The sequence below is a fragment of the Trichosurus vulpecula genome, chromosome 5 (genome assembly GCF_011100635.1).
Source record: "Trichosurus vulpecula isolate mTriVul1 chromosome 5, mTriVul1.pri, whole genome shotgun sequence".
Taxonomy (NCBI): domain Eukaryota; kingdom Metazoa; phylum Chordata; class Mammalia; order Diprotodontia; family Phalangeridae; genus Trichosurus; species Trichosurus vulpecula.
The window spans coordinates 241,699,489-241,727,355 of NC_050577.1; the positions used below are offsets into that span (position 1 = coordinate 241,699,489).

The following is a 27,867-nucleotide window of genomic DNA, read 5'->3' on the forward strand; positions in this document are numbered from 1 at the left end:
GGACCCCCTGAACGGGATACCAATTCGCACTTCTGACAACTGCTGGTTTACCTTATTTAGAGATTTAAGGTTCACTAAGCACTTTCCTCAGAACCCAGTGAGGGAGGGCATGTTTTATCGTTTCCATTTTACAGGGGAGGAAAGGAAGGCTCAGACTGGTGAAATGATCAGAGCTATACCTAGGGCAGGGCAACTAGAGCTTTGCTTTGGGGCAGTGACATTTAGAGGGTGCAGACAACATTGCAGTCTTTCACCAACACAGAAAAAACTGAGGTTAACACTTTGTTAGCTAGAATAATTAAAATAGGAAGCTATCAGATGGCCTACTTTTTCTTCAGATGCCACACTACAGGAACTCCCCCATTCTTTCTCCAGAAACAGCCTCAAGGACTCTTGGAATTTCTCCACTTCTCCTTGCCCCCACTGAATTTTTTAAAGTTTTTTTTTGAGGGGGGAAAGGCAAAGCAATTGGGGTTAAGTGACTTGCCCAAGGTCACACAGCTAGTGTCAAGTGTCTGAGGCCAAATTTGAACTCAGGTCCTCCTGACTCCAGGTCAGTGCTCTATTATTGCGCCACCTAGCTGCCTCAAAAGCTTTTTTTTTTTTTAATTGACTTGAAGACATCAGTTGTGTTGCTTGTCCTAGATGTAAAGATTGCTTTAGTCATGGCTTTGAAAGTGACTAGCTGGTCACAGTGTCAGATCAGGAAATCTGGAATTTATTCATTAAGTTCATTATGTGAAAATACATAATAAAGTATAAAAAGCACGATACGATATACTATTAAAATAGTAGAGTAGAGGGGGAGATTATTTTCATTATGTAGAGTACTCAATACCCTATTGGCTCCTAATAAAGTATAATTATTGATACAGCTAATTTTGACCTTTCAAGAATGCTTTTAAAATAAGCCAGGTTATAGGGAGGGTTATAGAGGAGTTAATGAAGGAGGATGGTTAAGAATAACAGAAAGCTTCCAAGCTGCAGAATAAAAGGAAAAAATAGAAAAGCTGGGGGGGGGGATGTATCTGCATAGCAGGAGGTTCGGTTGTGGGGGGGCAGCTAATTTTAATGAGAATGGGCAGGGCTGGAGGGTTGCTTGGGAAATGCATTGCATCAGTGAAAACAGAATGGAGGTGATTTTCTAAATTGGATGATTAGAGTAAATGACTCCCCTCAGTCTGTGAATTTAATGACAGTATGAAGTTTCCAGTGGGGGAAGGGGAGGCGGCGGGAGCATTTAGGGAGTTATGAATATGAGTCAGTCCAGCGCCAGCTGAGAAAATAGCCACCAAGTTTGACTGGTCTGAGCGATCTCACGTCAGCTTCTCCTTAAAGGTGCGCGCTCCGAGACTTGCAGCCAAGTAGCAGGCACAAGGAAGAGGCTCTCGTTAAACGGCCGCGTGCACCCCGGGAAGGTAGGCGCGCTCTACATCGTCTGTCTTTTCTCGTGTGTGCCGCGCTATTTGCATGTTGTCCCTGGGAGGTCAGGTGCGGTGCTTCCTCCTCCTCCTTTTCTTTTTCTCATTTTCTTTTCCCGCTAGCGCTTAGCCCGGTGCCTGGCACGGAGCGAGCGCTTAGTAAATATCAACTGATGGACCTAAAGGCGTGGCTCGCATCCCCGGGAAGCCGGGGGAAGAGGGTGTAAACAGCAGCGGGAGAAGGGGAAGAGGCTGCAGCCGCAAGGGAGGGAAGGGACGAGGTGTCACCCCGGGGTGAGTGCATGCCCCAGGGGCCGAGGGCGCAGGGGTGGATGCCAGGCTGGAAGCCCGCGCCCGCTGAGGGGCAGTGGCGCCGGGGCGGGGTTGGGGGTTGGAGGACGCATTGGACCAGGCAGTGCGAACCGAGAACGAGGCTCGCCGCGAGCCGGGGGAGGGAGAGCCCGAGCCCGGGATTTCTTTCCCGCGTTCTGGAGCGCGCGCACACGCGCGGAAGAAGCCGGGGGCTTTTGACCCCGAGCTGGCGGGGGCAGCCGGACGCACACCCGGAGAGCCAGATCCCGGAGAGCTACCGGGGTATGTGGAAGTCGGAGAGGGGAGGGGGAAGAGGGAGCCGGAATGAGTGCGGGAAGGTGGCCCCGTTGCTAGGCGCCCGGCTCCGGTCCCGCCCCCCTCCGCGTTACCTGGGTGACCGCCGGAGGGGAGGGGGAGGGGTGACGGGCACTTACGTGCTGACGCTAATTGTATATGAGCGCGAGCGGCGGGATCTCGGGTCTTTTTTAGCGCCATCTGTTCGGGGCGCCGCCTCCTTCTTCTCCTCCTCCTCCGCCTCCTTCGTCTCCTCCCGCCGCCTCTGCCGCTGCCGCCGCCCTGAGTCACAGCCTGCGCAGCTCCCGCCGCTTGGTCCCTGCAGCAGCCGCGGGTAACGGAAGCGGGACGGGCCGGGAGGGAGCGCGCGGGGCTTTCAACGGCCGACCCGGCCGAGGTGTGTGTGTGTGGGGGGGGAGGGGGCGGGAATCCAGCGGGGCTCGACTGCCCTGCCCGGGCCTGGGCTGGGCTGGCCTGGTCGGGGCCGGGGCCGGGGCAGGGTCTGCGCGCGGATGTGGGAGTGTCCGGGGCCTGGGTCTCGGCCGAGGCCGGCCCCCCCCCCCCCAACCCCGCACCAGCCCCGTGAGGCGGGGGCTAGGAGAGCGAGCACCGTGAGACCTCAGCCCCCTGACTAGGACCCCGAGCTCGGGCTACCGTGGCCGTGGGAGGGAGGGAGGGAGGGCCGGCTGTGGTGGCTGCTCGTGGCCGCGGGAGCACATTTCGCGCGCGGGCACGTGTCTGTGAATGTGGGTGGGGGGCGAAACCGAACAGCTCACGCGCAAAAGACCCCCGCGAGACAGCGTGGTCGGGGAGCGCTGCACCCTGCCGGGCCCCGTGTCTCCGGGAGGCGGCAGCAAAGTTAGGGTAGGGGCCGAGGCGACGTTTGTCCGCTGCCTGCAACACGTGGTAGCCGCTGCATGGCCGCCGTCCGCTCCGAGTGCTGCCCCTCCTCCCCGACACCCTCCCCTTCCCCACACCCTCCCCAATTCCCCCCCCCTTGTCTTCCTCATCATCCCATCCCCCCTTCCCCCCCTCATCCCCCCCACCCCGCCTACTCCCCTCTGATCATCCCGCCCCTCTTCCTCCCCTCAGATGATCCCCCCCCCCCCTTCCCCTCTTCTGATCATCTTCCCCTACCTTTCCCCTTCCCCTCCTGAACCCCTCCACCCCTTCCTTTACTCTCTCATCAAGAAACCTTGAGGTAGTTGAAATCTTTGCCAAGAAAAAAAATAGTAAACATCCTTTTTGATTCTGAAATATCTCCTCCCCATGGGCCTTTTGATTAAACGCTGGCAAAAGACCAGCCAGGCTGATCCTCAATTTTAGGTCCTAGGGAGGGTCTACAAATTATTTGCAAAGCCGTGTAACAGTAATTTGGGCTGCTTGTGCGTCTGCCTGTCCCAAATCAAGCAAATCTGAGTGCTTTGAATGTCCAGAGGAAGGCATTCAGTGGCTACTCTCAGAGTGCTGGACCTGGAATTAAGAAGACCTGGGTTGCATCTCATTCTTGGCTGTGTGACCCTGGCCAAGTGGTTTGACTAATTAACTTAGCAGTGCTCTACAGTAGACATCTCTGAACTTTGAAGAGAAGTTGCTACCCTGCATTGGGAAGAGGCAGCAGGTTCTTTCTGGGAGTCTCCAAACCAGGGGAATCATAGGGTCCTTCCTGTCCTTATTCCTCTTCTTAGCCCCCTTATTAATAAAGCTTTGTGATCCTGGGTAAGTCATGTAACCTCTCTCTGCTCTAATTAGCCGCATCTCTTATTTGAGTTCTAAATCTAAATTTGTATTCCTTTGAAGGCTGCTGATTCATTGGAGGGATAGGGACTAGATCAGTAATTTCTTTGGTATAGGAACCTGTCAGTTGAGTTAAGTACCTTTTACCAAGGTCCGCACCTGCTTGGGTCCCTAAGAGCACCAATAGGTTTTGTGACTTGAGGGCTTACAAAGCCACTATGTTTCAGAGACAGGACTTGAACCTAAATCTTCTGGCTTTACTCTAGCCACTCAAGGCTACTTCTTATTAATTAAATAGCTCTTTTTGCCTTTCCAGGTTAGGAACTGACTACCCAGACTGATGAAATAAAGTTAAGATCCTTTTTCCTTTTCAGATTGTTTTGTACCCTTGTTGCTAATCTCTTAATACATTTAATTAGAATGATTGGTACCCTTTGGGGAGGGCAGGGTAAAAGTTGACCTGTGATTTTTTTTTTTTCTGTAGGGCACTTTCTTTAGGGAACTTCCTCTACCCATGTAGATCTTATACCTTCTCAATAACTTTAAAGTCAGAGAGTTGTATGGGGCACTAAGAAGTTAAGTGGTTCATCTTGGCTTGGAATTTAAACCTAGGTTTTTCCTGGCTCCTAGGCCAGTTCTACTAGACCACATTCACTTGATATCCCTGAAAAATTTGTTAGGGAATGCCAACACAGACATTTTCTAACCTAGTCTTGGCCGACTAATTAATGTTGCCTCTCAACTAACATATATGTGCTCACTTACCAGAAGCGAATGCTGTGTGGTTGGAGAAGGGATGGTTTCTGAGAAGTTGATTTGATAGGTTAGATGTTCAACAAAAGAATACATTGCAGAGTTAGGTTTGGTGTCATAAAAATCAAACTGAATGTTTAAATTAACATTTCGTCCATCAGAGAAGATTCTAATTCTAGTGTATGAACGGATATAGACACACAACCTAGACTGTGCTATATGTGCTATATAGTATATATACTATGGAAGCCTAGTGTGACTGGAATCTGAGGGAAGCTAAATATTACTTGGAAAGGTTGGGGGGCATTTTTTGTCATTATAAATGTATAGCTTCACTGCTGGGCCTGCTGATTAAACTTTCCCCAGACCAACAGTTGTTTTTCTTGATTTTTTTTTCTTGGCAGCCAGGTGGTGTGGTGGATAGGAGGCCAGCCTTGCTTGGAGTGAGGAAGGACCAGTGTTTTTAATCTTTGAGACACTTGCTGTGACCCTAGTCACAAGTTAGCCCATGAGTCTTTCCTCCTGTGTAAAATGAAAGGATTGGTCTTGATGACCACATAGGTCCCTTCCAGCTATTTCTCAATTTTCTAACTTGTACTAAAAGTAACTCACAAAATACCAGTTTTGTAGCATTTTGGTTTTAGATGTGTATTGTTAAGACAGCTGGAATTGAATGTAGTAAACAAATTATTGTTTTCATGACAAGAAATGAGAGCTGGTCATTTTTCAACAAACATACTAGACCATGAACACCCAAATAAATGTTAAACTTCAAAGACAAATCAGAAGCTATATGTAGTAGATTTATTGATCAGCATTTTTGAAACTCCCATTTTGGAACTGCCTTGAGAACTTGTTTTTGAATTCCTTTTGTATTCAGCAATGGTATTTTCTTGTGTGGCTTTAGGCAAGTCACCTAGCCTTTTCCTTAGATTGTTCATCTATAAAAGAGAGGGTGACACTAAATGTCCTCCAGTATTCTTTGCAGAACTGAATCTAAACCTTGACAGCCTTGGGTGATTTTTGATTTTTTTTTTAAACAACTTAGGCAGCCTTTAAAAGAAGGACTCTGAAGGTATTTCCAAGGAGTTAATATTTTGAGCAGTGAAAATAATGGTGGAATGAGTATGTCTTCTCAGGTAACTGCTTAGGTAGTATGTCCTGCTATGCTTTTTTTAAACAAACAAAATATTGTCATACACTTTAAAGTACTTTATTGCTTGGTACTTTGATTCATTACATGCCACACTTAGTGGGGTGTGCAGTTTATACATCTTAACTTCTAATTGACTCAGCTTTTTTGCCCTCTAGTGCATTTGGTTATTATTTTACCCAGCTCAGCCACTTCATCAACTTATTGTTGAGTTGTGACTTGGGAGTATCATTGCCAGAAACTTTACAGCTGAGGGAATGAGTGAAGCTTGATCAAAATCGGGCTGGAGCAGTCTGTAAAACAATTTTTTTAGTGGTGGGAATCAGTTGAAAAAATAAAGGGGTATTAGTCTTATATGATTGAGATAACTTTTTAGAAGAACTTAAAATTCATGTTGAAAGTAGGTTTATTGAATTTATTAGCTAATCATAAACTGAATAGCATCATTTTAACCAGAGTTAGTTTGCCTTTTGTTAGGTATAGATACATGCCTATCAATCAGTCAGTATTTATTAAATTACCAGACATTATGCTAGGTACTAGAGAAAGATATAAAAATGAAAAGGTCTCTGCCCTGTTTGTCATTAATTTAGCAATATGATTTAATATCAAAAGTGTGATAATTAACAGTGGCTGAAATTGAGTCCCCTCTGTCCTAGTTCTCACCATTTGACTCCAGTCAGCTTAGGTGGTATATTAGATAGATAGAGTGCTGGGCCTGAGGTTGAGGACTTGAGTACAAATTCTGCCTCAGACATGTGTACTGTGTAATCTTAGGCATGTCGCCTGACCTTGGGGTTATAATAGCACCTACCTTACTAGATAGATTGTTGTGAGGATCAAATGAGATCATATTTGTAAAGTGCTTAACACAGTGCCTGACATAATAGATTCTGCATAAATATTAGCTATTAGATGCTTAATGTTTATTGGTTATTAATATCATTATTTTCCAGCCTACCTTTTTAAATTTATTTCACATTTCTCCTCCATATTCTTAACAAAAGTGACCCTAATTCCCTGATTCTCATTCTGTCTCCTGCTTCTCTGTTTGCATGGGCATGAAAAGAATGGTAGATGCTAAGTACTAGATGATTTCAGAGGAGGGAGAGATCCTTTGGGGATCCTTTCCTTTAATAAGGAAATTTTTTAAGGGTGGCATTTAATCTGGGTCTTGAAGGTTGGATGAAATTTAGATAAGAGGGTAAAGAGGGGATGTAAGCTTATGAATAAATGTCTGAATGAGACATTTGGAGTAATGTGTTTTAAAGATACTTTAGATCAAGAGTTCATTACCTGGGGTAGATTTCAAGGGAAAGGAGAATCTGAACTAGCCTTATTTTCATTAACCTCTTAATTGAAATATAGCATATCCTTCACATTGGCATGTAGGCAACAAGCATCAAAGCAGTACTTACTAATACTTGCTAGCAAATTGTTTTGAAGAGTTCCTAAGGCTAAAATTCACTCTGCAGTCATTACCACCAAGGAAGGAAAAGGGGAAGAATACAACTTGAACACGAAGTACAAGATTGTATTATGGGGAAAGGTAAGATCCAGACAGCAGGGGGAAAGAGGCCTTTGAGCCGGGGGTTGGGGGTTGGGAGAGATCTCATGGAAGAGAGGCGTTACTTCAGTTGTGCTTGGAAGGAAGAGAAGAATTCAGAGAGCCTGAGAGGAGGGAATGCTTTCCAGGAATGGACTGTTGCTTGCACGAGTTTGGAGAATAGCCAGTTGTCCAGTTGGTCTAGAAGGTGCTTGTAAAATTGGAAATAAAAAATACTAATAACTAACTGCACCTCAAGCACTGTGCTAGGTAGACCCTGGAGGTACAAAGGGCTTACATGCTATGTCTAATACGTACACACATCAGTATAAATGAAATAAATTAGGCTGGAGCCAGATAGCGAAGTGCCCTAAATGGCAGGTAAGAAGTTGTATTTTGTCCTATTAATAATCTTTTGGGAGCAGGGGAGTGAACTTTTCAGACTCGTGCATTTGGAAGATTTCTTTTGGCAGCTATGTAAAAGGATAGATTGGAGGCAAGGACACTAATTAGGACACTGTGTACAGTAAGTAGTCCAGTTGAGAGGTGATGAGGGCCTGAGTTGGTAGGCAGTGTAAGTGGAGAGAAGGGAACCTCGGTGAGATTTCATAGGATCGTAGATTGAGAGCTGGAAGGAACTTTAGAGGTCATTGAGTTCCAGCCCCCACGTTTTACAGATAGGGAATCTGAGACTTGGGTTAAGTGACTTGCCAGGGGCACACAGCTAATAAGTGTCTGAGGTAGAACTTAAACCCAGGTATAATGCATAAATGATCAAGATAACATACATATGGGGTAGGGGAAGCCTTTATTTCATTCCACAAAAGTTCAGAAATGTGCAGAGGACTCACAGGAACTTATAAAACAGATAAAATACATAAAACACTTAAGTGCATAGGCCTTTCATGCAAGGAACTAAATTTGTGGTTGTTTGGGGGGCAATCCTCTTGACCATTTCCAGGGATATTCCTCTCCCTCAAAGTTAATACACAATTTTTTTTTCCAGACTTGTCACATTGTGGTTTAGACTGACCCCTAACCCAGCAGCCCCTCCCCTCCCATCCTTTATGTCATAGTTTTGCTCCCTTTGTTGTTTCTTCAACTGCAGAAGAGCCGTGTGTGTGATCCTTTTTCTAGAAGCCCTAGTATCTAAACTTTGGACTTTAAGCAGCAACCAGTGCTGGCACTACACAAGAAATCTCCTTTCTATGTTAGAAAACTAGATTCCAGAATCATACTGCGAAGGAAATGTCCAAGAACTTTGAGGTCTGGAAATAGTCGAATCAGAAGGAAGCAATGTTTTACTCAAGGTATTTCTTTGTGGAGAGTGATTCACAAAGGGTGAGATATATTATGTAACTGGTGTTGTAGTAGTGAAAGCAAGGAAAATACATTCTTCTCCCTCCTTTCTACCCCTAGTGATTCCAATCCCAAATTTGATAATGAAAGGGGATTGGGGGAATGTCAGGGTAAGTAACTCCACAAGAATCATATATAGATCAATATTAAAAATCATAACTCTGCATTTACTGTTTATTAAATATTGGTAAAGATATTAGGTACCTTCTGGCCCAGAAAATATCCTGTTTTTCCTTTAGGAATCTTTTAAAAGCCATGATTTATTAAGGATATCTTTTATAATCAAAACAGATTAACTAAAGGCCACACAAAGCTTCATAGAATTTACCCTCCCAGCCATTGATGCTTGGAAGCACCCTTTATGTAGAATGTGATGCCACGAGGTGGTGTAGTGGATAGAGCAGTTGGAATTAGGAAGGTGAATTCAGATGTTCTCTCAAGACATTTAAGTAGCTGAATGTGATCCTGAACAAAGTAATTTAACTTCTGTCAGCCTCAGTTTCCTCAATGGTAAAATGACAATAATAGCATCTACCTTTCATGGTTGATACGAAGATCAACTGAGATAACGGGTAAAGCTCTTTGCAAACCATAAAGCATTTTATCAGTGTAAAGGCTTACTACTTATGGTTTGTAACTATAATATAAATTAAATATTATCTTAAATTAAACTTAATTAAACTTTACTTAAAACTGAAGTAATCATGATGTAATAAATTCTAAGCATCACCAGCCATAATAAAACAGTAAGAAAAAAACCCCTAAATTTAATAAGAATGGTATGCATGGGTGTTTTGCTGCACACTCTAAGCTTTGTGCGCTAATTTTGGCTTACTAATTCATTGCAGAGAAAGTTGGTTGAGGGTTCACAGATTGTCTCTCGAAATCTGTTGGAAAATATTAGGAGGATCTCGTTTAAACCAATGTGACATGTTGGAGGCTACTCTAACAAAGTTGATAGGTCTGTTGGGAGAAAAAAAATCAAAAGAAAACCTTGTCCCTAGTAAACCACAGATGAGATAAGTACCATATTTTTAAAGTGCATTGTCAATTGTGAGCCACTACTGTTAACAATTTTGAAGTAAAAGGCATGCATACATGATCTTTGATTAGATGATTAATAGATAAAAGGGTTACGTTGTGGGTAGCCTAGAACTAGACAGCCAGGACTCCTGATTCCAGTGCTCTTCCTGGATGTACTTTCACTTGTACAACTTACACACTGGTCCTGGAGGGGAAGTTAGAATACTGCTTCCTCCCCATTGACATTTTTAAGAATTTCCTCCCTATTCAAATCATGGTTGCTGTTGTACAACAAACCTCCAGGTCATTCTCAAATCTTTCTTAAGAGAAATCCATCCCAAATCCATTCTTCAATTCTTGCCCTCATACTTGGTATTAATTTAATATTCTCTCAAACTCCAGAACATTCTGATTCTTTGATCAAAAACTTGCATTCCTTTATTTCACTCTAACTTCTTTTCATTCCCTGTGTCTCACCCATTCTAAATCTATTTTTTTTTTGCCTCCATATTGATCTCTAGTGCCTTTCACTCTACTTTTCTTAAGGCTCCTGCTCTGTCATTTCCTAGTCTTAGCTCTAAGTGATTTGATCACACAGGGTCATCAACTCAGAAATCCTCTTGCTTGTTGCTTCTTATCCCTTACCAAACCCTAGCTGGGATTATTCCTGCTATTCACTTCCTCTGCGCCTTTGAGGGGGCTGAAGTTACAGTTGTGACTGGTATGGCATTAATTCGTGTTATATCACCAGGCCCTGCTGCAGCGTTTACCTATTTTTATCTGTTTACCTGTCTTTATCTCCAAGCTATTCTAAACCTCTTCTTTCCTACAGCCTTCCACACATACCTTGCTCTCTTCCTAACTACTATGTTTTTAATTCTCTTTATGTATATTTATGTGTGTTCTGCTGTTACAGTATAAGTGACTTGCCTGGTACATAAGCCCTAAGTGATTGGTTGATTTTTATGTTCTTGGTCCTAGGAATATAAGGACAGAAAAGAAACAGAACCCTCAAAAAAGCTTATCTTTTGTACAAGATGGTGGTCCTGGAACAACAAGACTCCTTGTATAGAGATTGACATAAGTACAGAAGCTAAAATTAGAAATTTGAAAATTATCATATTTGTTTATAACTTAGTGTCTTCTTCAGGGGACTGAGTTGGCAGAGTAGCAGAGATAATTTGTCCCATCAGGACTAATGATGAGAGAGAGGCAATACAAACATACCAGGATATTAAGATATTTAGATAGACAAGCCTGGTTTAAATGGCTTTTTTCTTGGAAGTACTACATTTTTCTTCTAGCCTCACAATTTCTTTGTTTATGTACAAAATATCCAGAATGGTTTCATACACACATGCCCTTCCATTCTGCATTAATCAATTTTATTTTATGGTCACAGTCATGTATTCTGTTCCCCTGCTTTCTTTGAGCAAATTATCAAGGTGATGTCTGGTTTTGTCCTTGTTTTAATTAAAACATACACCCATATATTTATCTTTGAACTAATATGTGCCCAAGAGAAAAATAATAATTGGGTAAAGAGGAATAATCATTTTTGTGACTTGCACTGCTTTATTTCTTGTGAAATACCATTTTGCCTAGAAGACTTTGGTAAAACCACCTACCACCAAGAGAAGTGGTCGATTAAGATGCCTTTTTTCTCTAAGGTTGTACATGAGGGGATATGGGAAGCAAAACTGGTCTATTCTAGGTTTTTAGTTTGGAAACTGGAATGGGGGCAGTGTTCTAGACACATGTAGTCTCTTTGCTCCTAGATTCTGAAATTCCAGATTATTAGTAAATATTTGCAATAGAGAATTTAAGAATTGATTATTATCTTACATATCATGACCAAGCCCCTCACAGTGTAGAAGTAATTTGCCAGAGTCATAAAACTAGCCTCTAGTACACAGCAAGATAGTAAGTGCTTAACCTGCTTTGTGTAACCTGTTGTGCTTTGTTTGAGGAAACCTTCAAGAAGCTTGTGACATTATTTTTTAAAAAAACGCAATGGCGTATCAGAGATTTGAGTGGTGGGTTCTTAACACATAGAAAAAAGAATTGTGAGAGCATCACTTCCTCTTCTTACTGCTCTCATCTGCTTGCAGTATTGGAGTGGCCTCATTACATACACATCTTCTCAACTCCTCTTGCAGTCTATCCTTTCTGTTAACTGCCAGACATTTGTAGCCCTGGGCGTGTGCCACCAAAGAAAAGAGCCAGAATCACCAGTGTCATTGACAAATAGCTCCAGAGATATTCCTTTAAAATTTAAGTGTATTTGGGATTTCTTTCTAAAGTGCCCCTGTGTCCGTTTTTAATATTTTACTGTTTTTATGAAAGTGTTATTTTGGTCAGGTAATTTGATAAAGCTTTTTCCCCTATTGTTTTCATGCTAGTTTAGTATCTTACATTCAAAGCCCTTAAGAAAGACAAAATGAATGGTCATCCCTGTTGTATGGTGCTTTTAAATTTTTTAAGGCCCTTATACTTTAAACAAAAGTTATATTGATGCCTTTTTTGTTTTCAGATAGTAATTTCCAGATCTCTTCCTCTCCTCCACCCCTCTTTTCCCCAACCTTTTTCTTATGACAAAAACAGTAAAGCAGAACCCTCTGACCACCTGTATGGCATATTCATGATCCCCTCCCCTTCAAATGAAGCTGTTTAACATGCTTTTGTTTACTCTTCACAAGGATTATGAAGATGTATTAAATTTGAGTTGATCTTATGTAAGTTTTTGCCAAGCAGGGCAAGACAATTTATGAATGTGGGTGTGCATTGGATTCTCCACAGTATCTTTTTTAGTGCCTCCCAAGTGCTACAAGCTATGGTATATGAAGCACTTCAGGAGTTCAGTGTAATCTACCTTTGGGAGGGCAGTGCATTTAGAATGTCCAGCCATTCTCTTAACCTCCTTTCCCCATTTGTAACACAACTGTAAAGTTCATGTTGTAAGTGAATTGAGATACTAATACTGTAATATTACCTCAATTTATCTGATAGCCAAGGGTGATCTTTTTTGTTCATATTGGCCTAAGTATCTGTGTATTGTTTTAGGTGCAATACCTGTGCCTTGTACGAGTGCCACACAAAATTGCTTGTTTTCTCTATTTAGATGACTAAAATGGGACACTGGATTGAGCAACTGTATCCCCCTTTGTATTGTGATTTGCAGTTGTCTGATCACAGATCTTCCTGAGTTCAGATGTGGTGTCAGACGATGTGTGACCCTGGGCAAATCACTTGTTTGCCTCAGTTTCTTCACCTATAAAATGAGCTGGAGATGGAAATGGCAAACCACTCCAGTATCTTGCCAAGAAAACCCCAAAGGAGGTCACAAAGAGTTAGACACAACTCAAAAATGAGTGAACAATAATTAACACACCTATTTACAGCCTGTATAAGCTTGAATTAATTTATAAATGAGATAGAAAACAAATTAAGAAATATTAATTTGAGGGTTATAGAGTCTAACGGTGGGTTAAGGCTCTCATCACCTTTTACGTTAGGTTTACATGAATGTAAATCCACCAGCCTTAACTGTGGGTCTTTTCTCCTTTATCTAGTAGCGTAAATAACTGGTTTAAGTATTTGTTAGACGCTTATTCTGTGCCATGTGCTGTATCCCTGTGCTGGGGATATGAAGACCTGCAAGTAAGACTCAAGGAGTTAACATTCTAATGGGGAAAATCACACATGAAAGAAACCTGAGGCAGACCAGAAACAGCATGAGAATATGGTGTGGAGATGGCTGGCAAGTGCTACAGAAGCCTGCTTCTTGGCAAAATGATAAGGCAAAAACTCAAACCTATCAAGAGCAAGTGGACCTAGATCAAGTAAATTAAATCCTTTTTAACAGATATTTTTAGGTTAGACTTATGGTTTTGTTATCCATGTAAGAAACTTCCTCTACTAGGGAGTTTGCCCCTAATAGAGAGAACTTCTTTCTCAGCTAACCTACAACTTAAGAGTCTTATAGATTTGACTGGGTCACTGAGAGATCAGGTGACATCTGACTGTCAGGACTTGAACTCAGGTCTTTATTTCTGTTAAGATATGCTGCCTTTCTGGTAGCTTAAGGTGTGTGATTATAACAAATACAGTTTTTTATCACTGTAGCCATTGTAACAACCAACCAGTGGGTTCACTTCAGCAAAATTCTGTGCAATGAAAGCAATTTGATATGATAGAATTTCCCTGTATGCTTTGTTTAGTTTCATAGGAGCCATTTTGGGTCCAAATCTTTTTATTTTTTGCCAGTATTTTAAATTTATTTATTAGATCCTTGAACCTATTGACAAAATCCTGCATTCTGTTTTGGGGACTTTTCAAAGTAGGTCTTAAAAAAATGTTTCAGGGAAAGAAAAAAACACTTATAGCTGAACCCTGGGTTACCCTTCTTGTGATTTTACTTTCTTGCTCCTGAAGAAACCAGACTATTGATTTCCAAAGTGGGAACATTCAAGAATTAGGCTAGCACGATGGAGCAACAATTTATTATTCTGTTATTTCTCATAATTGTCTTTTACCCTCATTGGATAAGGAGGGAAAGAAAAACTTGTCTTGCTATTCTAGGGAAGCTAATGAAATTTTTGCAGGTCCCAAAAAGGTGTTGGTAACAGTGATCTTGTGGTGGCTTACCAGAAGTCTAGAGATTGTTGCTCATGAAAATTGCTGTGGATGGTAGGTCTGGGATTTAGCTGTAATAGTTGACTACTGGCTTCCTAAGGTAATTATGAAGTTAGGTCCGTTGTGTTTTCGATTTCTCAAACAGCTTATTGTTTATGAGCATTCTTAACACTCATTTATTTCTATAGATCTCAAATATTCAGAGGTCTTACAACATGGCGGACATTGACAAGTAAGTAATTTGGTTCTTTGCACTATTAGTGTGTGACTACCATTTTGGGAAAATGTATACTAAATGGCTAGTTAGTATCATTCACATAAACTGTGGATAAAGTGTAACTGATTTTAGTTACGAAGTTATTGGCTGATGTTTATGCTTAGCAATAGCATACTGCTGGGCACCTAGAAGAGACTTAATGAATATTTGTTAGTTTTTATTTTCCAGAGCTATTTTTGAATAAAGCCTTGTTTATTGGTAATTTTTATTAGCTTCAGCAGTAGCCTAGAGAGTTTCCTGCCTGCTGCTTGACTGCCATATGTCCCAAAGTAAATTATTTTTAAAGTGATTCTAAACATTGAGGATTTGCTTAAATGTGTTTTAAATTAATTAGGCATTTATTAAATGCCTACTATGTGCCAGAAGTTTTTGCTAGGGTTTAGTCAGAAATACAGAGACTTCAAAAATTCAAAATCTGCTCTCAAGAGCATTTTATCTTAAACTACAACTGCAATGTTTAAGTTTTAATAGTGCAGAGACTTTTTGAAGACCTCTTATCATGGTTATTATCTCATCTGCTCTCCTGATTTAAAATTGAAAAAGGCTGTGAGACAGTTCAAGATGGTGAGAGATGCTTCAGGGATGTTTTATCCATATATTATGGACTAGTCCTAACAGTGGTTGGAAAAAGTCCTGGACTAAGAGTTCTTAACTTTTTTGTGTATCCTGGACCCCTGCTTATAAATACTATTTTTAACTCCATAAAATTGATTGTGTAATTTTTTTCTTCCTTTCCAAGTTCACAGGTATCTCGACTCTATCCATGAATCCTAAATTAAGAAACCCTGCCCTAGAGGAAATCAAGGAAGCCATTTGCCAGCCATTCCATAGAACAGATTCTTTTTCCTTGTAGCATTTGCCCAAGAGCAGGGAGGCAGGATTCTTCTCCTTAAAGACCAGTTTCTCCTTATCTATCACAGTATAAAGCCTCTACAAAAGCCTCCCTTTTTAAGCCAAGAAGTAGCAAGTTGATTTTGTCTTTAGCACAAAAGACTGGGAGAACTTTGCATCATCTTATAAGTTCCCTATTTTGTATCATTTAAAAAAGAGTGATTTTTAGTGTAGGGAAATGAATTTTTAAAGATTTTCTTTCCTAGCACATGTAAATTCTAATCTGCTAATTTTTAATTATAGCAAAGAAACTGAACTTGACCAACAAGATATGGAAGATGTTGAAGAAGTGGAAGAAGAAGAAACTGGTGAAGATGCAAACAGCAAAGGTAGTGCCTTGACTGTTGATGGGAATCCATAATTTCTAATGACCATATCATCAGTGAGTTACAAATGCCACTGCTTTATCTTTTTTTACCCTAAACCCCATTTGGGTTTATTGACCTCATTTTTAGGGGTAGGGTGAAACATAAGGAATCTATTGCATGTCTCTGACTATAACATTAAGCAGAGAATTTTTTTGTATGTTTCCTCTTGTTTTGAACTATACCTATAATTTTCATGGGTGTAGAGAGCTATCTTGGGGAGGAACTCTCTACTAATCAATGAAGGTTGGCACCTATCTGCTACTTCATAGTGATGGTTAGATGGAGAACTAAAGGAAGAGATCACAGTTTAGCTCTAAGGTTCTAGATTCGGGTGAATTTTTTTTTAGCCCTTTGAAACCAAATACTCCATAAAGATGAGTTTAAAAACTGACATTTCAGATTTTAGCCAGATACTGTCTTGATTTCCTTTACATAAAAGATAACAATACATTTTGACAAAGCCATTTCACTTTGATTTCTAAATTCATGTTAGCCATTATCAATAAAATTCAAGAATTAAATTGGTATCAAGTAATTTGCTTTTCACAACTATGGCATGGGTATATTACCAGGATTCAGGACAACTTTTCCCATTGTGCTTTTCATTAGCCTATTGTTCATTTATTCTTATGCTAAGCTGAGATTTTTTTATTCCTTGTTCAATTTAGCTCGTCAGTTGACTGTTCAGATGATGCAGAATCCTCAGATTCTTGCAGCTCTTCAAGAAAGATTGGATGGTTTAGTGGGAACATCAACTGGCTACATTGAAAGGTAGATAACCTGCTCTATAACAGGGTAATCCTAAAATTGGAATTTTATTAGCACCTATTATAAGGCCAAAGATTTTTAATACTGTCATGTTAAGTAACTTAACATGGATGACAGCAGTCATTTAAAGCTTATTTTGGGTTTTAGTATGTAGGGTCATAGCCTGAGATCAAGAAATGTAAGGATGAAAAAAGACTTGAAGTGATCTAGTCCGTCATTTTATAGACAAACTGAGGCTGATGAAGTTAAGTGACTTCCTGAAGGACACTTAACTAGTTTATGGAAGAGCTGAAAATGAAAGGTCACTTGATTCTTGTCCAGTGTTCTTTCCTCTATTATAGAGCTCTGCCTTTGTCACTTGTTAATGAGATTTGTTTGGAGGCTTGAGGGGGGTGGGGGTGGATTTTGTCTTCCTTCTGCCCATGATAGAAGGATGTAAGGTAGCTAGCTATGAATGAAAGAGGACATTCTCTAAGGGTGATTGTGGAAAGAAGAACCAGAAAGGGCGTGGTTCTTATGTACTTTAACCTAGCAGTTTTACTGATGTATCAGTTTGTTAAATTGAAAGCCTAGCTTCTTGTATGATTGGCCAAATGTCTCTAAAATCATATGTCAATGTGAAAATTTGATTGCATCTATGAAATGTAACTATTATGTAAGGTGAAGATCTCTTTATTTACTTTTTAAAGCATTCATAAATCAGAAACATTCTTTGGCTTAGTTGATTAGTGGTGACTCTCTTTTAATTATTATTGATTCACTAGTAGTTGACTGTAAATGTTTTCTTGTATTTAATTGCTCTAAAACTTCATTTTTGGAAAAATCACAGTTTTGCATGAATTGCTTAGCATTCTGTTATTAGGGCTAAATCTGTTAGAAAATATCTACCCCATTTTGTGTTAGTGTAGCCTTATGAATGAGTAAGAGTCCTTTTTTGGGGGGGGTAGGAGTTGAGTCTTTTTAAAGTCATTAATGGTACACTGACTGCTGAACTGGCATTTTTTGCCCTTTTTTGCTTCATATGGCTATAAATAAGAAAAAGGAATTAAGATGTAACCTCACTATGGAACTTGCATAAATGATGCTCTTTAAATCTTTTAGCTTGCCAAAAGTGGTTAAGCGACGTGTGAATGCCCTCAAAAATCTTCAGGTGAAATGTGCACAGATAGAAGCCAAGTTCTATGAGGAAGTTCATGCTCTTGAAAGAAAGTATGCTGTTCTTTACCAGCCGCTTTTTGATAAGGTAATGCAGCCTACCATATCTTACCCAAAGTATACAATTTTAAGAATTGGAAATTTGTGCTTTTAATTAAAATTAACAGAATTAAATGTTTTAGTTTCTTGACCTAATGTTGAAATTGTTATTACACATAATGTGCCTGGAATTATTTACCATTAGAAAAAGAGCAGGGTTGGGGCAGCTAGGTGGTACAGTGAGTAGAGCACCGGCCCTGGAGTCAGGAGGACCTGAGTTCAAATTCGGCCTCAGACACTTGACACACTTCTAGCTGTGTGACCTTGGGCAAGTCACTTAACCCTAATTGCCTTGCCTTCCTCCCTGCCAAAAAAAAAAAAGAAAAAGCAAGATGCCAGTGCATCTTGGTGTCATAGTGAGCTCAGAGGGGAAGAAGAATCCCTAATTTCGTGGGGTTGTTGTTGCTTGGCAAAAAGAGGACTTTTTGAGGCAGTAACTTTTACTATTGAAGTAATTAACTAAGACTTCAAAATATAAATTGAAAGACTTAATGGTTTGATCATTTCAGAGAAGTGAAATCATCAATGCAATTTATGAACCTACAGAAGAAGAATGTGAATGGAAACCAGATGATGACGAAGAGATTTCAGTGAGTATTCTTTTGTTAGAAATGTACAACTTTAATTATTAAGGTAATAATAATGTTTAAATAGACTTTAAATAAAATTAAGTAGGAATTGAGAAGGTTTTCCTTTTTGATCCATTTAGGTTTTACTCCATTTGAGTGGCTAATGGTACCAAGCCAACTTTGCCACGTGTTTAATTGGTTAACAGAATTAATATGACAAATGATTTCACATATTTGGTAATGGGACAAAAATATTATACTGCAAAACTATATTACTGCACTTTGGTGGTGGGAGAAAAATGAAAAATTTGAAAGTAAAAATGAAGCAGAGTAATTAGGTGCCTCCTCCCAAGCTTAGTAAGTGATATGTGTATTTTTTCAAGGAGGAAATGAAAGAGAAGGCTAAGCTTGAAGAGGAGAAAAAAGATGAAGAAAAAGAAGACCCTAAAGGAATTCCTGAATTTTGGCTGACTGTTTTTAAAAATGTTGATTTGCTCAGTGATATGGTTCAGGTAACTTAAATCCATATTAAAAATGCCATGGAGGTTTAGATGAGGTCAAGCAGTTTAGTATCTTTGCCAAGCATAGCACCATTCATTTGACATGTTGAAATAGACATTAGTGATTTGTGTTTGACTAAATGTAAAATTGGTTTTGTTCATGCATAATTTGATGAGTAGCTTTAAAAAAAATAAGGGCAAAGGTTACGTCCTTATGACCAGTTTTTCAGTGTTCTCAGAGACAACTACTTGTTTTCTGAGCATCATGACATGTAAGCCCCTGTTTAGGTTGAATGACTAGCAGGAAGTTTTCTTATACCCATGTTCCTGCTCTGTCAGTGGTAGAAGGGGATTTTTTTTTCAAAGTTAGCCACATTATGGTCGTCTTTAACAGAAATCTGTTTTAGCCTGAGGATCTCACACCTATACAATATGATTGACTAAGCATTAAGAAAATAGTAAAAGAATAAGACTAACCATTGTGTTGATCAAATTTGTTGTCAAAAGTTGTTGACTTGGGGAAGCTAGGTGGCATAGTGAGTAGAGCAGTGGCCTTGGAGTCAGGAGAACCTGAATTCAAATCCAGCCTGACGCCTGACACACTTGCTAGCTGTGTGACCTTGGGCAAGTCACTTAACCCCAATCGCCCTATCTTCCCGCCTCCAAAAAAAAGTGATAAAATTGTTGACTTGGGAAAAAAAGGGGTATTTCTTATGTATTTATTACCTTTAATATTTAGCTCAAATATTCATTTTGATAATCATTTTTTTATTTTATGTGAAGGAACATGATGAACCTATTCTGAAGCACTTGAAAGATATTAAAGTGAAGTTCTCAGATGCCGGCCAACCTATGGTAAACAATTTAAAAATAATGATACTAATATTAATTTGTAGCATGACTGTTAGATGGGATATTTTATTGGAGGGTAGGGAGTGTATTTATTAGAAGGCAAGAATCAGATTGTATGAAAATTAAGTTCTTGTCCCTGTATTTTCCTAGTATTTAACCATTTTTAAATTTCAAGCAAAATAAAACTATGTTCACTTAGAAAGGATAGGGCTTTGGGTTAACATTGTTTAATGCCCTGTCAAACAGGCATTTATTTTGTGGGATGGGAGGAAAAGAAGTTCTAAACTAAGAATATCTGTAACTGTCTCTTTTAGAGTTTTACACTAGAATTTCACTTTGAACCCAACGAATATTTCACAAATGAGGTGTTGACAAAGACATATCGTATGCGGTCAGAGCCAGATGATTCTGATCCCTTCTCCTTCGATGGACCTGAAATTATGAGTTGCACAGGGTGAGATTATTTTGATGTTTCAAAACACATTATAAATTTAAATGTAATTGTTTTCCATGTATTTGTAAAAGAGTATATTATGCCATATTTGAATCCTAGAATTTCAGAGCTGGACCTATTTTCTAATCATTGTGACTTGCAGAATTGAACCCTGCTAGAATGTAAATTGTTGGAGTAGAGACAATTTCTTACTCTGTCATTATCTTAATAAATTAACATATTTTCCTTAATGATATTCATACTGTCTCTTTCTCCATGAAGCCTTTTTTTATCTCCCTACTCCTCTCTCCAAATTATTTTGTGTATACTTGTATATGCATGTTTTCCACCAATAGAGTATTTAAGCTCCTTGAGGGAAATCCAGGCCTTTGGGTTTTTTTGTATTTGTGTTCCCAGTTCCTAGTACACATTAGGTGCTTAATAAATGCCTTTTCGTTGATTTGTATTCCAGCTAACACATAGTACAACTTTTCCAAATAGTAGGTGAACTACAATTGTTAAGTGAATTAGTCAAATCTTAGTGTCAGATCTCAAAACAAAATTTGTTTTATTAAAAGTGCCTGCTCTCAGAAGAAACATTTTTATTATTCTGCTGTGGACTTAAGCCAATTGCAAATACCATGATGTTCACATAAAATGTATAATAAGCATTTTTGTCCTCTAGTTTATATTTTTCTCTGAGAGGATTTTTTTTGGTGTTGTAATAGTGATCAAAACTTTCCTGTTTTTCAAAGGTGTCAGGTAGATTGGAAAAAAGGGAAGAATGTCACTTTGAAAACTATTAAAAAGAAACAGAAACACAAGGGACGTGGGACCGTTCGAACTGTGACAAAAACAGTTTCCAATGATTCTTTCTTCAATTTCTTTTCTCCTCCTGAAGGTAAACAGCATTTCAATTTGGGTTTGGGTGGATGCTTAGGCATTGCTCTTATAACACTGATAATCTTACCTTTTATTTTTCTTTCTTTCCTTCCCTTTACCATTTATCTGTAGTTCCTGAGAGTGGAGACCTGGTAAGTCCAATTGTTTTCTTTAGTGAAGTAATTTAAAAACTGTAGAGATTGAAAGGCTTTTGAAAGATGTTAGTGCCCTTAAACTTTTATACTTCCTTACCCATGTTTTCTGAAATGCGGTTTGTTTCTTCCATGAAATGAGAATTTTTTTTTTTTATTCTTTATTGTAAGGGTCATCTCTACCCTGGACAGAATAACATTTCCTTTAATGATTGGACTTACTCCAGCAGAAATTGCTTATGTCTGTAGTGTGAAGGTGATTGAATGTTTGGTTCTCAAAGTGCTTCTGTTTCTGGGCCGCCTTAGTTCTGGAAGTCAGAGTAGTTGTTCTTGAATGCTTTGGTGACCCCTGGTGGATTCTCAGAAATGCAGTAGCATTGAGTAGACAGAGAAAGAGAGAATTGTGCTTGATTTTTGTTTTGTTTTGTTGGGTTGTACATATAATATTTAATATGAGGTTTGATTAGTTTGGTAGAAAGATTTTGAAGTGTTAATTTTTATTGACAAAAATGCCTTTTGTGAGTTGTTATCTTTGATATTTTTAGGCAGAATGCAGTCCTAAAATAATTTTCAGCCATGGCAGCATACAGAATGGCATCTGTTCATTCATTTGACCTTTTTTAATAAGTTCCCACTATATGCAAAATTCTGTGATAGGCATTGGTTTGATAGGTTTTCCCTTCTGTGGTCAAATATAATAATGACTTTCTACACATATCAGTTGCATTCCTTTGCAAAATCTTTACCCACTGCTTTAGCATTCTTATTTAGAATTCTTATTTATAATGCTTATTAATATTTAAAATGTTTTGGTTCAGCAACTAAGGGGGTGGGAGTTGTATGGAAATCATTCTGAATCCGATTGTAAGGTTGTGATCAGTACATTTATGAAAATGTTTTTGCCATTCACTAAGTTTTTTTTTAATTAAAGATAACATTTTTAACTTGTTAATTGAACTTCACTGTTTTCTAAACCTTATGCATACTACTCAATTGTGTATATCCACCTGGACTCTTTCTTTTAGGGCATTTTCCTGTAATCATCTCAAAATCAGGTCTTCTTATTAAGTGATGTAATAGTCCTTTGGATTTTTTAGCTTCTTGGTTTAATAGAACTTTGCCCTAGCAGGTAAAAATATTTTTCATAGGTCTAATATTCATTGTTTTCATATTCTTAAATATGCAGTCAGTAAAAAAAAAAAGAGAGTTCATGATTTAGATGAGTGGTAGATGAAACAAGAAGAGTTCAGTAACTCATGTTCTCTTTTGCTACACTGACACTTTTGGGGTTTTTTAAATGGAACTGGTTACTACTTAGATTCTCCTGTTTCCTCCCTGCCACCCCCCCCCCCCCAACTTTCACTTGTATTTCTTAAATACTATCTCCTCTTTCCCCCTTCCCCATACTTATTTCAGTAAAGAATTGTATGCCTAGATCATGCTGTTTGCCAACACATAAGCTTATTTTAAAATTTCAGGAAGGTAAAGGCAAGATTATCTTGAGATTTTACCTTCATTCTTTCTTTTACATCCAAGAGATCTCTGAGGAACAAAATGCAGTATCCACATTTGACCTTTATAAAGTGTGAATGCACTGCTTTTGTGACTTCTTGAAAATACAAATACAGTTTTTGTTGCTCATTTGTTGCATGCACCAGGACTCCCTTTATATTGGCTAAAAGCATTGGTTCAAATTATCGAATTAAAGATGTCATTTAATTCACCGTTTTTGACTTGTATGTGGTTTGGCTGAGAAAATAAACAAGGAAAAGGGGTGCCTAAGCATTAGAATGTGCTGTTTCTTGTATAATTAGCATGGCTGCCATCCCATTTGTATAAAGATTACTTATGTAACCAGCTTAATAATGAAATTATTCATATGTTTCTGTCTTTTACTTATAAAGTACTGTCATCTTGTACAGGATGATGATGCGGAAGCTATCCTTGCAGCAGACTTCGAAATTGGTCACTTTTTACGTGAGCGTATAGTCCCAAGATCAGTATTGTACTTCACAGGAGAAGCTATTGAAGATGATGACGATGATGTAAGTGAAGATGAATATCAATAGCACAGTAACATCCTCTTTTAGAGGGCAAGATCCTTTTGAGGTTGTGAATAATTCAGTGCCTACAGTAACTGAGCTAAACAGTGAATTACATATCATAGCAAAGAGGCTTAGTTAGGTATATTTATGGCATTTCCTTACCCTATTGGCTTAGCAAAACTCTTGTGAATTTTAAAACTATAGTTGTTGCTTGAGTTGTTGACCATTCTAGAGGCATAGGATGGGCAAAGATGATAGGTCCCTTAGGTGATAATCATCATGACATCAATATCAGTGGCATGACACTAATTAAAATTGAATTTTTACCTTTTTTCCCCAAACATTGACAGTAATAGATCTTTTGCCCACTGGATTGCTGATAATTATTGAAGAAATGATTATTTTGTAGTCATGCCTTTGAAAACTAAGTGCTAATGATAAAATTAGTTGGCTTACTAGCAATCTTGTATTTGGTTAACCTTGGGTTTTGCCTTTTTTCTGAGCTACAGTTTTCTCATGAAGGTTGGACTAGATGATCTCCATATAAGATTCTTACTGTTTTTTGGTGACTCAAGTAATTTATTGTACCTGCATCCATTGAATGGGGAAGCGTAGCATGGAGTGGGGGAATAGTCTGCTTAGTCTTTTATGTTAGTGTTAGAACTAGAAATGTTAATATGCTGTACGGGGTAGCTTTACATAGCTATGATTTTAATTAGCTGGACAGGGAGGTTCCTTCTAATGCTTCGGTACTGATGTTTTTTAATATTACCATATTCAAATAAATATACATTTTTTTTTTAGTATGATGAAGAAGGTGAAGAGGCTGATGATGAGGTAATATTTACAAGATGAGAAAGCTAAATTGTCTAATTCATGATTTGCTTTGTTGAATATATGTCAAATTAGCATTAAGATTTTTGGTCTAACATTTACTTTAGCAAAAAAGGAATATATTTTAGTCAAACATATACTATAATTCTACAGGTAAAAGTATACTGTATATGTATATAGTAGATAAACTGCAAAACTATCAGCAACAATGTTTTATTTAAAAATTTTGTTCTGCTGCAGGGTTATCAGCTCTTTGAAGAAGTCAAAAGCTGCAGTAAATTTTTTCAACGTTGGCTGCAGTAAATCTTTTCAGTAAAAGCAGAGTGGATGTGTCTCGAGTTGTGTTGGGAAATTTTCATATTAGAAGCTTTCAGATTAAATTGCATTTTTCATCAAAGTCTTGTAATGATGAAAACTTGTTGACCTATACTGTAATTTAGATTAATCTGCCTACATTATGAAATTTCCTCTACTGTACCTACTTCATGGATGCATTTTGAACTTTAATATAGGAAGGGGAAGAAGAAGCTGATGAGGAAAATGATCCAGAATATGATCCGAAGGTGAGAGAAACTGCTTTTTGAAATGTCTGTCTAGATAATCATGTGATTTTGAGGGTTCTTGTTTCATTTTGAATGCTGTTCTGTTTTTAAGGCTGAATTTAGCTGTGAGATGATATTTTTTTTTGAAGTAGACATTTATGGCACTGATTTTTAGGGTAGAAACTAGAACTTTCTGGGATACATTCTATGAAAAGTGCTGTCTGCAGGTAAAATTTGAATTCTTAACCTGATTTTTTATGACTTGAGGCTTAAGATCTAAGATTAATATCTATGTGTAAAAATGTTTTTAGTCTTATTATCATTTAAAATCTTAATATCATTTTACTACCCTTGCAACTTTAGTTTTTGTTAATCTGTTACTGAAACTGTCCTCTTACGACAAAGTAAAAAACCTTCCTTCTACCTCCACTCTTCCAATGAGTCATTTAAATATTGGATAAAGTCCACTGAGCAAATTGATACCTGAGGTTCCTACAAGGGATTATACCTTGACTAGTGGGGAGCCTGTTTTGCTCCTATTTCCCATCACTTTTAAATGGGGTACTCCATCCTCCAGGTCTGTATGTTTTTATCAAGCCATACAGCTGTGATTTGTTGACTTTCACTGTCTTATGTTTGACAGCTTTGACAGAATTGTGCTGAAAGTGGCCTTGACTGCTGTTTTCTGTCTTTCTTTCAACAGAAAGATCCAAACCCAGCCGAGTGCAAGCAGCAGTGAGCAGTGTGTGCTGTGGCCTTGAGGATTACTGCACTGTCCCAGCCTAAATACAACTAGTAGTTACTTACAGCCTTATGTTTTGTATTTTCTTGGTAGAATCAAGTAAACAATTTTTGTTAAAAAAGGAAAAAAAGAAAAAATGAACGTTTAAGAACCAGTTCAAATTATAGGTTCATTCTACCTAGCATTTTAATAGTATAATTTCTGCCGGATATGTAGAATGCAGTGAATCCCCTAACGCATGTCCATTGCTACATAGTTTGGTTCTTGTGAAGTCTTTTGTCATGTAGCTATTAGACTGCAGCTGCGAGAATTATCCAAACTGTTATTTGAGACCAATATTGGTTTAGAAAAAAGAAATCCTTCTGAAGAACCAACCAAAGTATTTTTTCAGCCCAGTAGTTGAATGGGTTTAAGTCTGCTTGCACTAGCTGTGCCTTCATTACTTTGTTAGAGAAATGCAGTGACTTGTACTAACTAGGAGACAAAGCATTTTGAAATTTGATTTGAGAAGAGACTAGTATATGGTTAAGAATTTCCAGTAAGACCACATCTAATGTTCGTTAACTGTCTGCTTGTTTATGGATTTTTGTATTTTAATGTGACATAGTGATCTACAAAGAAACTTAGTCATCCTATTAAGGTTATTGTTTACCACTGGGGTGTGAATAAAACCTAGTATTTTCAGAAGTTAGCGTCCTCTTCTACTTGTGTAACTGTGTCCATTCAAACTGAAAGCATCTTTACTTTTCTTAGTGGTATTGTGGTGCACCTTCACTGAAAATGATCACTTATACCACCTGATAGAAGCCCATTGCAGGTTCTTTTGTTACAATTTAAAAATAAATTAACCAAGCAGAATTTAGTCCTCACAGGATAATGTCTTAATTTGATACATTTGGAAGTTGACCTTGATAGTTGTAACTAATGGACATTATTTGGGAGAAGGGACCAGACTTTAAAAGCAGTCCTGCATCCACCAGTATGCAAGTGTGAACGAAGAACCAGTGGACAAATTTTAAATCATAATAACCCTTTAAAGATCATTATTGTTAAAGTTAAATTTATGGTCTTGGGGTTGAAGCTAGGGAGAGAGCTCTATTCCGATTCTCATTGCTTAATATGTGAGTATATTATTTACTCATACCTCTAATCTATCCATGTATTTAAATGGGTAGTATTGTTTACTTACCTACCTCACAAGAGTGTTGAGGCTTATTAAGTTACATTATATAAAAATTGTTCTTGGTCATTAAAAGGTCAGAAATTTTAACCTTTATTGTGTATGTGTTATATTCAGCACGTTGTTTGAACCAGGGTTATAATTTTCAGACTGGAAAACCAATGGCTAGTACCTCTGTCTTAGATTTGTACAAGAGATATTCTTGTGGCAGATCTTTGGGCTCCTGCTAGAATTAGGGCTCTGGGCTATATGAAAGCATCTGGGGATTCTGGATTTAATGGCAGTAATGCATTCCTTTTCCAAGAAAGCTTCAAGAAACTTGGGAAAGTAAGAGCCATACTAAAATACCTCAGGCTAATTACTGTTATTTGGGAGGGGAGAAGGGTTGATTTATTTCAGTGCTTGATGGTGAAGTTGATCTTGTCCATTAGTAAATTCCAAAATAAGGGAGGGCCAAGAATTTAAGATGACTGTATTTGTTTCATTCTCAGAGATGATATAACTTCTTGTGCTCCCCCCTTTCCCCAGCGCGATTTGGGGTAATATGCAGAAAACACTTGGTATTTGCATTGTGCCATCAATTTTTTCCACTTCAGTTCATTTAATTAACTTCTGGAAATCCTTAACTGAACACATTGAATTACTGTATGAAAATTTGCTGTGGAAAGATCTTTGCGCTGAACCTCTTATTTGTCCTTTGTTATTTTTCCTGTCAGGTGATTGTGGTGATCTAAATTTGATCTCACTTTTCCTCTGTACCTTTTGATCACTTTTTTCCTGGTTTTCTTCAACAGGTAGAATCCCATTTGAGTGAACTTTAAGGAATATCAAAATTGCTATGTTTTATAAAACCCTTTTTGAAAAAAATTTATTGCTAAAAATGGAAGAATAAATGGTTATTTGCTTTTAGTTACATGAAACAATTGTCAGGGAGATGCCACATTTGCGCAGTGACCAAATAATAGAGGGCTAGGTGTTCTGAAAGAAGCGTTCCTAAACTCACTGGAACCTGAGAGAGTAAATAATACTATTCCCTTCTGCTGAAATTATATTTGATTGTATTCAAAGATTATTAATAAATTTTGACATGTTTTTCAGAATGTTGTGTTGGTAATGATTTGGGCTTTTCTGTGTTGAGAAAGGGAGGAATGTGGTAGAAATACTGTTTCCTGGCTTCTTGTTACCTACTTAAGCTGGGAGGGCCTACAAAATGTTAGGACGTCTAAGTTGCTTTGTGAACTGCCATAGTTCAGAAGATAATTCACAACATTTCAGAGATGTTTAAGGAAGTTTGTTTTCCTGATACTTCTGCTAGTGTGTCATTTGTCTTAACTTTCATTTTATA

At 38.5% G+C, this 27,867-nt stretch overlaps 1 protein-coding gene across 5 annotated transcripts; it reads left to right on the plus strand.

Annotated features, from left to right (window-relative positions):
- Positions 1 to 1,351: 1,351 nt before the first annotated feature.
- NAP1L1 (nucleosome assembly protein 1 like 1) lies at positions 1,352 to 27,622 on the plus strand. 5 transcript variants are annotated; one of them, XM_036759334.1, is made up of 15 exons: positions 1,352 to 1,418; positions 14,422 to 14,465; positions 15,645 to 15,730; positions 16,438 to 16,540; positions 17,639 to 17,780; positions 18,301 to 18,381; positions 18,744 to 18,872; positions 19,644 to 19,715; positions 20,027 to 20,166; positions 20,901 to 21,046; positions 21,160 to 21,179; positions 23,102 to 23,224; positions 24,029 to 24,061; positions 24,571 to 24,621; positions 25,304 to 27,622. In XM_036759334.1, exons 2-15 carry the CDS (start codon positions 14,449 to 14,451, stop codon positions 25,337 to 25,339), a joined length of 1,179 nt encoding a protein of 392 aa, XP_036615229.1. In that variant the 5' UTR covers positions 1,352 to 1,418; positions 14,422 to 14,448; the 3' UTR covers positions 25,340 to 27,622. The 5 variants fall into 5 exon arrangements, with proteins under 5 accessions (XP_036615229.1, XP_036615226.1, XP_036615225.1 ...); XM_036759331.1 differs by lacking the exon at positions 1,352 to 1,418 and adding an exon at positions 1,430 to 1,715; XM_036759330.1 differs by lacking the exon at positions 1,352 to 1,418 and adding an exon at positions 2,034 to 2,361.
- The last annotated feature ends 245 nt before the right edge of the window (positions 27,623 to 27,867 follow it).

What these genes read in the sequence shown, in the direction of transcription:
- NAP1L1 (XM_036759334.1), top strand. An exon ending in TGCTCAGTGATATGGTTCAG is followed by an intron (nt 18,873 to 19,643) that starts GTAACTTAAATC and finishes TTTTATGTGAAG; the next exon opens with GAACATGATGAACCTATTCT. An exon ending in TTTCTTTTCTCCTCCTGAAG is followed by an intron (nt 21,047 to 21,159) that starts GTAAACAGCATT and finishes ATTTATCTGTAG; the next exon opens with TTCCTGAGAGTGGAGACCTG.